We start from the raw sequence: 14,111 nt of genomic DNA, 5'->3' as shown, positions 1-14,111 counted from the left end.
TCGCTGAGTACAGGCTTGGTGTGCGTTCATACTTAGTGTTCGATTTGGGTTTTTGACACCGTCTTGCATACTGGAACAACAACGTGCCACAGCCACAGCCTGTATTAGGATCTTATTTTGATGTTTCAGGTTTACAGCTTTGTATGTGCGTGCAGTGCTAGCTCAAGGTTGTGGCGCCCTTGGCCAATTTTGCTCTGGTGCCCCCCCCCCCCATACCATTTTTAATGTAGTTTTTCTTTTTAGTTAAAAACCTCAGGGTGTTTTCACAGGTTAGGCTTACTATATGGGAAATCAATTGACCATAGGAACATAGGAAGTTGCCATATACTGAGTCAGAACATTGGTCTATCTAGCTCAGTATTATCTATCCAGACTGGCAGCAGCTTCTCCAAGGTTGCAGGCAGGAATCTCTCAGCCCTATCTTGGAGATGCTGCCAGGGAGGGAACTTGGAACCTGGATGCTCTTCCCAGAGCAGCTCCATCCCCTAAGAGGAATATCTTAGTGCTCATACTTCTAGTCTCCCTTTCATATGCAACCTGGGCAGACCCTGCTTAGCTAAGGGGACAAGTCATGCCACAAGACCAGCTCTCCTCTTGACCATTTTACGTTAATTGTCTGAGAATTTTTTAGTATTTTGGAATTATACTTTTTCAACCCTTAATAGAATCTTAATAACAAAGCAAAACAGCTCAGTAACTTGTGAGTTAAAAATAAAAATGTCAAATAGCTCTTCTTAATGTTTCGTTTGCAAATTCCCTTTTCTAACATGTTTTTCAGTCTCAAGGACTCTAATTCTTACAGTGCTAATTATTCTGGAGTACTGCCACTGGCTTCAGTCCTACCAGTCCAGATTAAGAAAACTCAGTCTTATAGTTGGAGAGTCATATTTTAAAGGGGTTTAAATTATGGAGTGCAGGCGTTTACTGTGGACATGTAGAAGAACATTGGAGACCATTTGAGTGTATGTCTCTGTGATTGGCAAACAGCACAACCATTGCTCCACTGTTTTTATGCAGTTCTCTCCCCCCCGTCCCCATATTTGTTACATTCACTGTTACTTTTATTCTCACTATAATACAAATGAGGGAAATCCCTACCTCTCACAGGACTTGGGCAAATGGGTAGTGCTCAGTGTGGCATAACAGAGGCTGCTTAGTAAGCCAATACAATATTTGTGGAACATGGACATTTTAATCTATTCTTATTCTTTAATCTGTCTAGTGCTGGGGTTCCCAATAAATTGTAGCTGGAAATGATGGAATTAGCTCAGCAACATCTGGAGTATCACAGGTTGGGTACCCTTGGTCTAATGCTAAGTCGAGCACTAAAAATAAATACTGTGTGCTGGGAAAGAGCCCTGGTGAGTTCTGGCACAAATTAAGTCTGGGTGCAGTTTATCGCAACTGGTCTGTTTCACCATGAGAAGCCGATCCAATGAGCAGGTGGTGGTCTGCCCTCCATCCAACACTATATCATGTTACATCAGGTGTGAAAACGGTCTGAAATTGAATCTAAGGGGATCTGACAGAAGGCTGCTACTGTCTCTGGCACAACTATTGTATTAAAACAAACAGGGAGCGCCATGCAGTGTAAACAAAAGAATGGAATGCAAAGTAAATAGTGGCAACTCTTAACACAATGTTCATCCACATCACCAAAAAGAGTGTGCATGCACTCTTGGTTTGAAGTGAACAAAATGGATATCAATTTCCTTATAAACTAAATAGAGCTTTAAAAGCATAAAGCCAGGAATTAGCTTTTCTTAGCTACATTGAGAACCAACTTGGTGTGTTTGGGCCAGTGTCTCAGTCCCTACTAAAACAATTGTTGCCAATGGATGCCATGTTCTCCACATCTCTTTGATCTTTAAGTCAGCAATGGAAGAGGAGATGGAGTTTGTTACAGGACTAAATTTGGTCCAGCAGATCCAATAGGTCACCATCTAGCCTAAGGCCATGAATTTCTTCCAGATCTTATCTGTTTCCATTTTTCCATACATAACCTGACCATATTCTTGGGAGGAGGGTCCAGAAGGTGGGGGACTATTGCTTGGCTCCATGGCCATTGGCCCCCATGCTGTTCAACATCTACATGAAACCGCTGGGAGAAGTCATCTGGGGACTTGGGCTGAGTTGTCAGCAATATGCTGATGACAGTCAGCTCTATCTCTCCTTGTCACCTGATCCTAGGGAAGCAATGGATGTCTTGAATCGGGGGCTGGAGGCCGTGATGGGTTGGATGTGGGCTAATAAACTGAGACTGAATCCATACAAGATGGAAGTATGTTGGTCAGTAGGAGAGCCAATCGGGATGAGGAGATTCTGCTGGTTGTGGATGGGGTTGCATTCCCTTTGAAGAAGCACGTATGCAACTTGGGGGTATTGCTGGACCTGGCTCTGCTTTTGGAAGCTCAGGTGGAGGGGGTGACAGTGGTGACTTTGCACGGCTTCGGCTAGTGCACCAGCTGCGCTCCTTTCTCAAGAAGGCAGATCTGGCCACAGTTAACAATGCCTTAGTTACATCACGGTTAGATTACTGTAATGCGCTCTACATGGGGCTGCCCTTGAAGAATATTTGGAAACTGCAGCTAGTGCAAAATGCGGCAGCTAGGATTTTATCTGGAGCTGGCCGCTGGGATCACATCACACCCATTTTTTTTAAAAAACATTTTATATCCCGTTCTTCCTCCAAGGAGCCCGGAGCGGTGTACTACATACTTAGGTTTCTCCTCACAACAACCCTGTGAAGTAGGTTAGGCTGAGAGAGAAATGATTGGCCCAGAGTCACCCAGCAAGTATCATGGCTGAATGGGGATTTGAACTCTGGTGTCCCTGGTCCTAGTCCAGCACTCTAACCACTACACCACTCTTTCTTTTGAAAGAGCTGCACTGGCTACCAGTTTGTTTATGGGTCCAATTCAAGGTGCTGGTTTTGACCTTTAATGGTTTGGGCCCTGGATACCTAAGGGAACGCCTGCTCCCAAGGTTTGCTGCCTGCTTGACAAGGTCGTCTGAGGGGGCTCTGCTCCGGGTGCCGACAAGGAGGGAGGCTCAGCTGTCGTGTACTCAGGACAGGGCCTTCTCTGTTGCTGCCTCCAGACTCTGGAATGCTCTCCCGGTGGCTATTGGTTCCTCCGTCTCCATCACAGTTTTTAGAAAGTGTGTTAAATCTTGGCTTATTACCCAGGCTTTTATATGATTGTCTCTACTGCTGCTTCTTTGTATATTGTATTTTGTATAGTTATTTTATGCTTGTACTTTAAATCTTTTTAGTCAGATTCATGTTTTTATATTTTAGCTTAATATTTTAATTGTGTGTTTTTATAGTCTTGTTTTAATTTTTCTGTGTGAATTGCCTTGGGATTGTTTTAATGAAAAGTGGTATATATTTTTAACAATAAATAAAATAATAAATAAATAAATGTTGTAATCAATAACTAACAAGATACTTCACAGGTACCCTCTTTTGTCATTTATCATATTGTCCACCTTTGCAGCTGGCTCGAAAAAACATTGCAAGTCCCAACACAGAGACCCTCTCCTGCCTCAGTCTTTTTCATGGAGCACTTGAGATACAGCCTTTATTGTTTCCTCTGAAGCTTTCCTGAAGGGACTCCAAATAAAGTGGCTACTTCAAGGCCCAGATTTGCTGGAAATCCCCACCCAGGAGGAGAAGCCAGGCCGGCCTGTGGCTTTCCAAGGTGCTTCGGAAAGCAAAACAGCTTCCCCACCTGCCATCTCCTGGAGCCCCTGAGTGCTCCCAGTGGCTAGGGAGCTGATCATGCTTAACTTAGGACTGCACCGCCTGGGAAACTAGGCAGTTTGGAGCTAGGAGGCTCCTGCGGAAAGCCCTGCCCAGTGACAAGCGTGCTGAATCCATAGCCTCAGGCTCCTGTGCCTGTTCTGTCAGTTTTCCCTCACAGCAGCATCAACACATCCAGCCTCCGCTACAAACACCAAGGCTAGCGGCAAATGCCCCGTATCACCAGCCACCTCTGGAAAGGGGCCGGGGAAGAGCTGGTGCACACACGCCTTCTCCTCCTGTGCTTCTCCCTTGAGGCGCAATCTCTGCTTACCTCATCAGCCGTCAGCCAGTCTACCAAGAAGCAAAGAGCTTCTGAGGGAGAAAAGGATATTTTGGAAAACCTCTGTTTTATGAACTTGCTTCTTTATTAACTTTACTATATTTAGTAAAGGGGAGTGGGTCTTTCCTTTCAGAAAGGGGAAATGGTTTTATGTAGGATAGTTTTAGTCAGACTTTGAGAGTCAGCAGGGTTGGTTGGAAAGTTGATGCTGCTGCAGCACAATATTGCTAAAAGAAATTAATAATTATGTTAAATGTAGTAGTAGTAGTAGTGTTTATTAGTAATAGAAATATGTATTGTGATGGTTATATGCATTTGTGTAGCAATGAAAACGTTTACTAAGAAGGTATTTTCTGGAGGTTCCAGTCTACCTAGAAGCAGAGAGCTCCTGAAGTAGAAAATGATATTTTGGAAACCTTATGTTTTATGAACTTGCTTCTTTATTGCAGTTCCTCTTCAAACAAGTTGTGCACCAGGTTGAGACTCCAGACAAGCCCAATTGGCGTATCACATGTCTGTTGTCTTCATTTCAGCTGCACACCCACAAGACCTATTGTATCATTGGGATGAACTGTGCAAAAGTGCTTTTGGGACAATTTTCTTAAAAGAAAGAGACTGGGAGTTTGTTTGTTCTTTGGATTTCTTTATCAAGCCACATGCTACTTTGTGAAAGAGAAGCTATCATGATATCATTGTGTATTTTATGATTTGTACCATTTTGTAAACAGGTATTTGAAGTGTATCTTTATGTGTGCTTAACACATTCATATGCACCGGCAGTTTAAAGGAGAGGCAGTAGAGGCCGCTGCCTACATATTTCCCTAGTGGGAAATTTTGGAAACATAAGTACAAATTGCTGCACCTGAGTGACTGAGATTTGTGTTTGTGTGTGTAGAACGCGCAGGGTGGGCAGGCGGAGCGGACGGTGGCAACGTGAAAACTAGTTGGGCTTGGCTGGACGGGAAGGAACTAAGCAGCCTGAGGGGGAGGCGCACGCCGCGGCTACAGGCAGAGGTTTTTTTCCTGTTCTCAATTCTGTACAGCACCAAAAGATCTGGAGGGGCAGGGAAAGTTAAATCTATTTTTTAACTTTTAAAACTGCTGCCACATAGTGGGAGCTCCCTTTGCAAGTAAAAGGGCTTGCGCGCGGGGGAGGGGAGTTGCGTTAGATTTTTTAAAAAAAACCTTTAAAACTGCCTCCGCATAGTGGCAGCGTGGTGACAAGAGTTCCTTGTTACCCCGCCTGCCTCCCAAATTATGACAGTGCTGTGGGTGCAGGATGGCATTGGCGGTGGAGCGGGCGGCAAGAGAGTTCCTGACGCGGGCCCACTTGCCTCCCAAATGTAAGAGATCAGGCTGATTTTAGGCCTCTGTGAGCACATGTCTGTGTGCAAAGTCCTGAAATCGGCCGATCTGTCATTTGGGAGGCAGGCGGGTCCGTGCCAGGAGCTCTCTTGCTACCCTCCCCGCCGCCAATGCCATTCCGCACCCGCACCATCATAATCTGGGAGGTGGGCAAGCAGGTTCATAAGGAGCTCTCGTTGCTGCACTGTCGCTGTGTGGTGGCAGTTTTAAAGGTTAAAAAATAGATTTAACTCAACTCCTCCACCCCAAGCCCTTTTACTTTTTAAGTGTTTAAAGAATTTTTTGCAGATAAAATCTCTTGGATTCGGGCTGACCTAGATGGAGACTCAACAATTAATTTGATGTCTGAGCTGGAGGTGCCCAACGACTCCTCTTATGTGATTCGACTGGATCGGTTTCAGTTTGTGACTCCTGAGGATGTGGACAAGCTGCTTGGAGCAGTGAGGACTACCACTTGTTCTCTTGACCCGTGTACAACATGGCTTGTTCGATCTAGCAGGGAGGTTGTTGTAAACAGCCTGGTGGATATCATAAATGCTTCTCTGAGGCAGGGCAGGATGCCTCCTTGTCTTAAGGAGGCAATCATTAGACCTCTTCTAAAGAAGCCTGCATTAGATCCCTCAGAGTTGAGCAATTATAGGCCTGTTTCCAACCTCCCATGGTTGGGCAAGGTCATTGAGAGGGTGGTGGCCTCTCAGCTCCAGGCGGTCTTGGAGGAAACTGATTATCTAGACCCATTTCAAACTGGTTTTCGGGCAGGCTATGGGGTGGAGACTGCTTTGGTCAGCCTGAGGGATGATCTCCAATTGGCAATTGACAGAGGAAGTGTGACTCTGTTGGTCTTTTTGGATCTCTCGGTGGCTTTCAATACTATCGACCATAGTATCCTTCTGGAACGTCTGAGGGGGTTGGGAAGCACTGTTCTACAGTGGTTCCGCTCCTACCTCTCGGATAGATTCCAGATGGTGTCGATTGGAGACTGTTGCTCTTCAAAATCCGAGCTTAAGTATGGTGTTCCTCAAGGCTCTGTATTTTCCCCAATGCTTTTTAACATCTACATGAAACCGCTGGGAGAGATCATCGGGGGATTTGGAACTGGATGTTACCAGTATGCTGATGACACCCAGATCTACTTCACCATGTCAACTTCTTCAGGAGATGGCATATCTTCCCAAAATACCTGCCTGGAAGCAGTAATGGGCTGGATGAAGGAGAATAAACTGAAGCTGAATCCAGATAAGACGGAGGTACTTATTGTGCGGGGTCAGAACTCTAGAACCGATTTTGATCTGCCTGTTCTAGATGGGGTCACACTTCCCCAAAAGGAACAGGTTTGCAGTATGGGAGTACTTCTGGATTCACACTTCTCCCTGGTTTCTCAGGTTGAGGCGGTGGCCGGGGGTGCTTTCTATCAGCTCCGGCTGATACACCAGCTGCGCCCGTTTCTCGAGATCAATGACCTCAAAACTGTGGTACATTTGTTGTTAACCTCCAGACTGGACTTCTGTAATGCGCTCTACGTGGGGCTACCTTTGTACGTAGTCCGGAAACTTCAGTTGGTTCAGAACGCGGCAGCCAGGTTGGTCTCTGGGTCATCTCGGAGAGACCATGCTACTCCTTTACTGATGGAGTTACACTGGCTGCCAATAGGTTTCCGGACAAAATATAAAGTGCTAGTTATAACTTACAAAGCCCTAAACGGCTTAGGCCCTGGGCATCTAAGAGAGAGTCTTCTTCATTATGAGCCCCACCGCCCATTGAGGTCATCTGGAGAGGTATGTCTCCAGTTGCCACCGACCCGTTTGGTGGGTACACAGAGACGGGCCTTCTCGGTCGCTGCCCCGAGATTGTGGAATGCATTCCCTGCTGAGATACGATCCTCCCCATCTCTGGCAATTTTAAAAAAAATCTGAAAACTCATCTTTTCACCCAAGCTTTCTCATCTTCCTAAATTTGGGGGGTTTTAATATCTGGTGTTTTAAAATTCAAAACCCGATTTTGGGGTTTTTAATCACTGTAATTGTTTAATTGTTATTTTAAAATGTTTTTAAATTGTTAATTGTTATATTGTTTTTTAATTTGTTTTAGCTCTTTACTGTTTTAGTGGTTTGTTTTAATTGTAAACCGCCTTGAGCCATTTTGGAAGGGCGGTATACAAATCAAATAAATAATAATAATAATACTTGCAAAGGGAAAGGGAACCCATGTAAAAAGCTTAACCCACCCCTGTTCATATGTACAAAGAAACTAAATGCTCGTAAATCCTTGGATCTGGCATTAGAATTTGTCTTTATTGCAATCACTAGTGGAAATACACTGTCTCAGAACATATAGAGACTTGAAACACCCCCCCCCCATACCTTGAGTAAGAAGAGAGGTTACACATCTAAGTTTACTTGAAACAGATATACACGTTTACTGCATCACTTGGGAAGCTCAGCTATATATTTCTTCTAGCATCCTGGCAATCATGTCAGTCACCCCCAGCCCCACGTTTCCCCAGGCCCTACACTCACACTTTCCCGGCCACCCTAACCCTCTTTCCCACAGCCTAGGAGCAGCAATACATCTGCCTCTTGGAGGAGGTGTGGGACCAGCAGATGGCACACGTGAACTCTCTCCACCTCTCCCACCTGCTGCTGCACAAACTTTCTCCCTTGAGCCTGTTTCCTGAGCAGCTGCTGCTCAGAGGAGTTGTGTGCAGGCTGGGCCCAGGACTTGGAGGAACTCTGGGCATTCTTTCCTCCCAGAGAAGGGTGCAACAAATTCCTCCGAGTCCCAGCCGGGTGCTCATGCATGCCTCCTTTTAGCAGCTGGGCGCTGGAGTGTGGGGAGTGGTTGGGGCAGATGGGAGAGTGCACCTCCAGGGCCTGGAGGACCCCCCCCCAGACCCTGTCCCCCAAACAGCTGCTGTTTGGAAGGGCTGTGCAGGCCAGACAGGGATTCAGAGGAACTCTTGGCACCATGCCAAGAGGCTGTCTGTAGAGGTGGTCGTGGTAACAGCAGGCACACACTCCTTGGCACCCACACGCTTGTCCACCACCTGCAGTGGCCAGGAGGGTGCCCACGTGGGCAACAGGGTGGTGGGTGGGGTGCCTGGGAGGGAATGCCTGGGCAGGCAACAGGCAACCAATCAGGCTTTGCCTGGGGTGGCTCTGACACTTGGGGCGCAGACACCTTCCCCCATCTGCGGCTGCACTCACACTCTCCCCCACAGCCACCTCCCCATGATGTCCTGCACATGCTGATTTACCCCAGTACCGCACCCCCATAAGAGAGCCCTGCAGAATGGGATCCAGCTGCTGTAATCTGAAGACATTTCCAGTATTTTCAGGGACACCCAGCCATTAAAATGAGATGTGCCCTTTTAGGGCACAAAGCTCATGGGATGGCAACAGCCTGGCTCACATGGGACCCAGGGTTGCTGCCCTCCACCCCCTCCCGGTAGCACCCTTGCTCTCCCTCCTGGCCACAGCAGGTGTTTCCAACAGTCCCGTATTAAGCAGGAAGTCCCATATGTGAGGCAAAAATCTCTTGTCCCGTACGGGAAGCTGTTTTTCCTGTATTATTGGCAGAGCCTGGGGATATCTCTCATCCCTCAGTGCATTTACATTGAGCCCTTTGAAGTCTGGGGGAAGTCCATTTGTTGAAAGAAACAACAAAGTTCACAAAAGAAGCCCCAGTTGCTCTGCAAACTTGCACAAGCAATTTCCTGGTTTTATTTACATCTTGCAAGTGGATAATCATTTACTTATCAAATGTAAATAGACTCACAGACTCCTGATAACTGACTCACCACTTCTCGCTCTCTGTGTGTATATGTGTGTGTGTGTGTGTGTGTAAACCTGGGGGATTCTCTTAATTTTTCACTTGAAGCAAGCTCTATGTCTAAGTGGGATTGTCTGTGTGAACAAAAACCTTTGGGAAATCATGGGGATTAAGCTGTTTTATTGTTGTGGTTGTTACAAATGCATTGCTACTTAGTGCAGCCAAAACATGAAAAGCTCCTGCTGCTAACTCACCTGGAAGTTATTTGCACATGGCTTCATGCTTCGGGGTAAATGTTGAGCAAAGCCACTTCGAACTACACTCGCGGCACTGAGGGAAGCAGCCCCTCCCCTCTGCTCTCGGGTTTTGTTTTGAAACAAATTCACATGGAATGCGGCCGTGTTTTCCTTCTAGCCAATGGGGGGAGGGAGATTCCTAAAGAGCGATATCTGCATTTCTAAAGAAAGTATCCCTCTTATCATGCTAATGATTCTATGTCAGTGCCTCTCTATTTCAGAAAAAGTAGCTTAAAACCAGCATTTTAAAAATCTGGAAATATGTCGAGATAAGCTAGAATTCACATCACAAAGCCCGATTTGTGTGTGGAGTGGGTCCAAGAATCTCGAAGGGACTTCGGGGTAGACTTGGCTGATGTGTGAATGCACACACTATCTTCTGAAGTAGATTTGGGGTAGAAGCCCTGTGTGTAAAGCCTCCTGGAGCTTCCTGTGGGTGTAATAATTACTCCTGGAGGCTAAAAGAGACCCTGCAAGTCATTGACTGTGGTGTAGCCAACTTGAGGCTCTTTTGCCATTGCTGGACTATTGCTCCCATCATTCCCAGCTTTGTGGTTCAGGTCAGGATGATGGCAATGACAGTTCAGCGGCAGCTGGAGAGTCCCAGGTTGGCTATCCTTGCTCTGGGGAATAGTTAGGCCCGGGTGAGCAAAAGGTAGATAGGGATTTAAGGTAGATAGGGATTTGCTTGTAGGTTTCTGGGTGATGCATGGTTTTGACTCCCAACTCTCTTCATAACATTATTTATTTTGTTTTAAGAACCTGATGACCCTCCCCTCCCCTCCCCTCTCCCCACCCCTGTGTGCTTCTGCAACAGCGACCAGAACAGCTTCATTCTGGCAATGAAATGTTGCCAACCCTGGCCGGGGGGGGGGGGGGAGAAGGACGACGGGTGCCAGGGGGGCAACAGGGAGCATGTGCACTTTGCAGCAGTGGTGGTGGCAGTGAGGTGGGCAGGCAATGGGGAACACTCGCCTACCCGCCTCCTCGTTGCCTCCACTGCAAAGCAGTAAGTTGAGGCAGTGGCGAGGAGGAAAGGCATGCAGTCCCCATCACCTGTCCTGCACTGACCCTCCTGCCTGCTGCGGCCAGGAGGGTGCCTGGGTGGGCAATGGGGGTGGGTGGGGCAGGAGATGGGGGTGTATAAGTGGCGCCCAAGTGGGCTTTGCCTTGGGTGCCCTTGACCTTTGGAGCAGACCTGGGGAGGAGAGTTCCCCCCCAAACATCTGTGGCTGCACATGCTTTCTCCCTGTCCTCCAAGTGGCTGCCCCTCCAGCCCCGTGCAGGGGCATTACTACTATTAGGCAAGGGGAGGCGGCTGCCTGGGGGCCCCACGCCTCAAGGAGCCCCCCAAAGGCAAGTCACATGACTATATATTATGAAGTGTGTGTGTGTGTGTGTATCAGTGAGGAGCCCATTTTAAAATTTTGTCTCTGGGCCCACTCCAGCCTTGTTACGCCCCTGGCCACGTGGCTGCATGTTTTCTCCCTGTAGCTTTAAGGGAGCTGGTGGGAGGAGACAGACCATGCTGGTGGGAGGAGACAGACCATGCTGGTGGGAGGAGACAGACCCTATGAGGGATGCACACACACTGTTCCTTACAACCCATCTCCCCACGAGACCCTGCACATGCTAATTTGCCTCCAGCTGCACACTCCCCTAGGGACAGCCCTGCTGGCAATCAGCTAAGAGAAGAAAATGATCAGTTGGCAACTTTATTCCCTGTTCATTCCATTCCTCAGTTGACTTTAGCAAAATACAGGAACAGTCTGAAAATTTGACACTTTACAAAGGCAATGTTGGTACATCTCATAAAACAAGACAAGGTCAAGGAAGTGATGTTTGTCCCTTTATAGTTAGGGATACTTGACGGGTATGGATTAGAATGGGCTATTTAATCCTTAACAAGCAGCTCATAAATCTGAGTGACTAATTAAGTTTTATGCTTTTCCTCCTTCAACCCTGGGCTTTATGACTATAAACGGGAAAGCCGGGGCTGTCCCTTTCCAAGTGTGTGAGGAAAGTACATACCTTGTATTCTTCCCTCAGAGAGAGGACTTGGAGAATACTCCCATTGCTCCAGAGCAAGGCGGGGAAAGGATCCCCTTATCCCTCCCCAGGCGCACCGCTCCCCAGCTTTCCCGCTCTTCTGTGCCAACTGGTCCTACTCTCTGCGTTCCGCAGTAGTTTCACTTTGTGCGAGGCGGAGGAGGCTGCTCCTCCAATCTCCCACAGGATTGGGAAGCGAAGCTGTCAAGCCATTGAACTGATTTCCCCGCCCCTTTCTCCTTCTCCCGCCCTCTTCGTTCCCGGTCGCCTCTTCGTGTAAGGCTCAGCGGCGCCATCCATGGGGCATTCAGTGAGCATTGCATTTCCCTCCACCCGTTTCCTCCCAAGCTCTGGCATTGGGGGCTGTCGGGGGTGGGTGGAACGCAAAATAGTTGGAAACGTCCTTCTGCTGTGCGTGTGAGTTGAATGTGTTTACTGGAGTTCGGCTAGGACAGATGTGGTGCAGGGCGAGGCAAATACAAATCGCACCGAAGAGAAGGGAATTCCCACAGGCGGGGATGAGCTTGTCCTCCTTCTCCACTGGTGGTGCCTGGGAAGAGTTAGTGGAGGAGTAGACATGGCCAGTAACAGGAGCAAGAGCAGCAGCTGGTATGAAGAAGAAGACGAGGAAAAGAAAGAAGCCGCTCTGAAAAAACTGATCGTCCGGCTGAAGAACGTCCAAGAAGGGAAGCAGATTGAGACCTTGATCCAAATACTGGAAGATCTCATTGCTTTTGCTTCTTCGCAAAACGGTAAAGTGTGGCGTTTTCATTTCAAGTTTGTATACCGTTGACGTAAGCGGTGTGTTCAGCTCTTCAAATGTCCTCCGATGCATAAACTGGGAGTAACGTGGCAAGATTTTTCTTCACTGTTTCTCTTTTTCTTGGTCTCGCTCAGGTCCCAAGTTATTAAATGACAAAAATACCCATGTGCCTTTGCTGCTGGTTTTGGTTTCTTACATGAGAGTGTCAAGTGTGCAACAGGTAAATAATCATTATTTTCACTCTCCACTCCCAACTAAATTGCTCTAATCTAATCTTAACTTATTGTGGGGTGATATCCATTGTAGTTTAAATATTTATGAGAAAGTGGATTGTTTAAGGAGATGCTCTAATGCTTGGGGAGATATGAATTGAATTCACTTCAAGCCTGTACTTCTAAAGGGAGATAAGTTTAAATTCTGGAGGTTATTACTTTGAAGTCATCCTTTTCACTGCAAGTTGGATTTATTTTAAAAAGTGGAGAGGGGAGTATCTCAAAAATTAGTGATTCGAGTATAGTAGTTTCACTATTATTACAGCTGTGTTATAAACAGACCTGGCCTTACCAACAATTGAAGACTGTAACCTCCCCCGCCCCGCTGCCCCCCTGGAAGGGTTCATGTGGCTTTTAATGTCTGTTCTGCATGATGGGCAAACATTTAACAGATTAAATGTTTATACTGCCACAGTGTACTTCAGCATGCTTTTAGGAAGTGATCTCGGAACTAAACTGCTTTCCAGTTTTGGTTAAGTTTAAAACAGTACATGGGGGGGGGGGAGACCATTAACTTCTCAGTGATATGCCTTATGAATGGGCCTTGGTATTTTAGCAGATAAGCCCACTTTTAAACACACACACACACAGCATTATTTAAAGTTACTCAGTTTTACTTGATTTATATTTATGTAACTGAAATAACTTACGACAAATCCAGTCAAACAAAATAGCTAGGGGAAAAATGAATCCAAAATAATGTCTTAACATTCTAACCAACACATACATTGCATCCAGAGTGGTTCCAAATCAACTGATCTAATGGTTTCCGCTGTGAGAAGACATATTGAATAATGAACAAGGAATATCACACCTCAAGCAGTGATTTTAAATAGAGGAAACAAGTGCCAACTGTAAATTTAAAATGGAAATTATGTAAGTATGTAGGATAGGAAACTGAAGAGGATTTGAGACTGAAACAAACATCTAGGCATCCAATATCCATTTTGTTCTATCCCGAGCTGTGTGGGTGTTTGTGAAAATCTGTTATTGTGCTAGCTAAACACCTACATGATTTGTTAAAGCTAAAAAACTTTTCTTGCTTTTTATCAATTACTGCTTGGGGTTTGAACCTTCTGAATAGTTAGAGAGCCTTCAGATTAGTGTTTCCTCTAAGGCGTGTGCATGTGCTTGCGCTCACACAATTTCTAATGTCTGCTCAGTTAATTTTAGATCCTGCTCAGGTTGAATCAGGAAGGCCCCACTCTGAATGCATGTGCACGCTGCACACTACCTTGTTGCTGCTGCTTAGGACAAAACTCATTCCGCACACAGCTAAAAAAATTAGAGAGAGCATTGTTTAGGATTTGGGTGAGTGGCCAATAATATGCATTCTGTGTGCTGCTTGGGCCTTCTCATCTGAGCAAATGAATATCCCAATCTTGCTGGTTTCACTGCTAGGATGCAAGCAATGACTTGTGCTGTAAAGCTGAAGCAGCACTCTATGTACTACCATTTTGCCACTCTTTCTTAACCCACCCCCTTTTTAAGCCTGTTGCTGCAAGCTTTTTTA

The 14,111-nt window shown here is 46.4% G+C and overlaps 1 protein-coding gene and 1 long non-coding RNA gene across 7 annotated transcripts in view; one reads left to right on the top strand and one right to left on the bottom strand.

Moving 5' to 3' along the window:
• Nucleotides 1-11,810, bottom strand: part of LOC128325860 (uncharacterized) — an 84,504-nt gene extending 72,694 nt beyond the window's left edge. For 2 of the 3 annotated variants that reach the window (XR_008307688.1, XR_008307689.1), the window contains exon 1: nt 11,546-11,810. This is a non-coding gene — a long non-coding RNA (uncharacterized LOC128325860). The remainder of the gene's footprint in view (nt 1-11,545) is intronic. The other variant, XR_008307687.1, reaches the window with a different exon arrangement.
• LRRK2 (leucine rich repeat kinase 2) overlaps nt 11,378-14,111 on the top strand; it is a 138,106-nt gene continuing 135,372 nt past the window's right edge. The window contains exons 1-2 of one of the 4 annotated variants that reach the window (XM_053251708.1): nt 11,378-12,315; nt 12,461-12,546. In XM_053251708.1, coding sequence (XP_053107683.1) covers nt 12,141-12,315; nt 12,461-12,546 — 261 coding nt within the window. In that variant the 5' untranslated portion in view covers nt 11,378-12,140. Of the gene's footprint in view, nt 12,316-12,460; nt 12,547-14,111 lie in introns of those variants that run through there. The other 3 variants (XM_053251707.1, XM_053251704.1, XM_053251705.1) reach the window with 3 other exon arrangements.

This window comes from Hemicordylus capensis, chromosome 5 (assembly GCF_027244095.1).
Source record: "Hemicordylus capensis ecotype Gifberg chromosome 5, rHemCap1.1.pri, whole genome shotgun sequence".
Taxonomy (NCBI): Eukaryota; Metazoa; Chordata; class Lepidosauria; order Squamata; family Cordylidae; genus Hemicordylus; species Hemicordylus capensis.
Note: the sequence above shows the minus strand (reverse complement) of the source record. Positions and strands in the feature narration are given on the sequence as shown.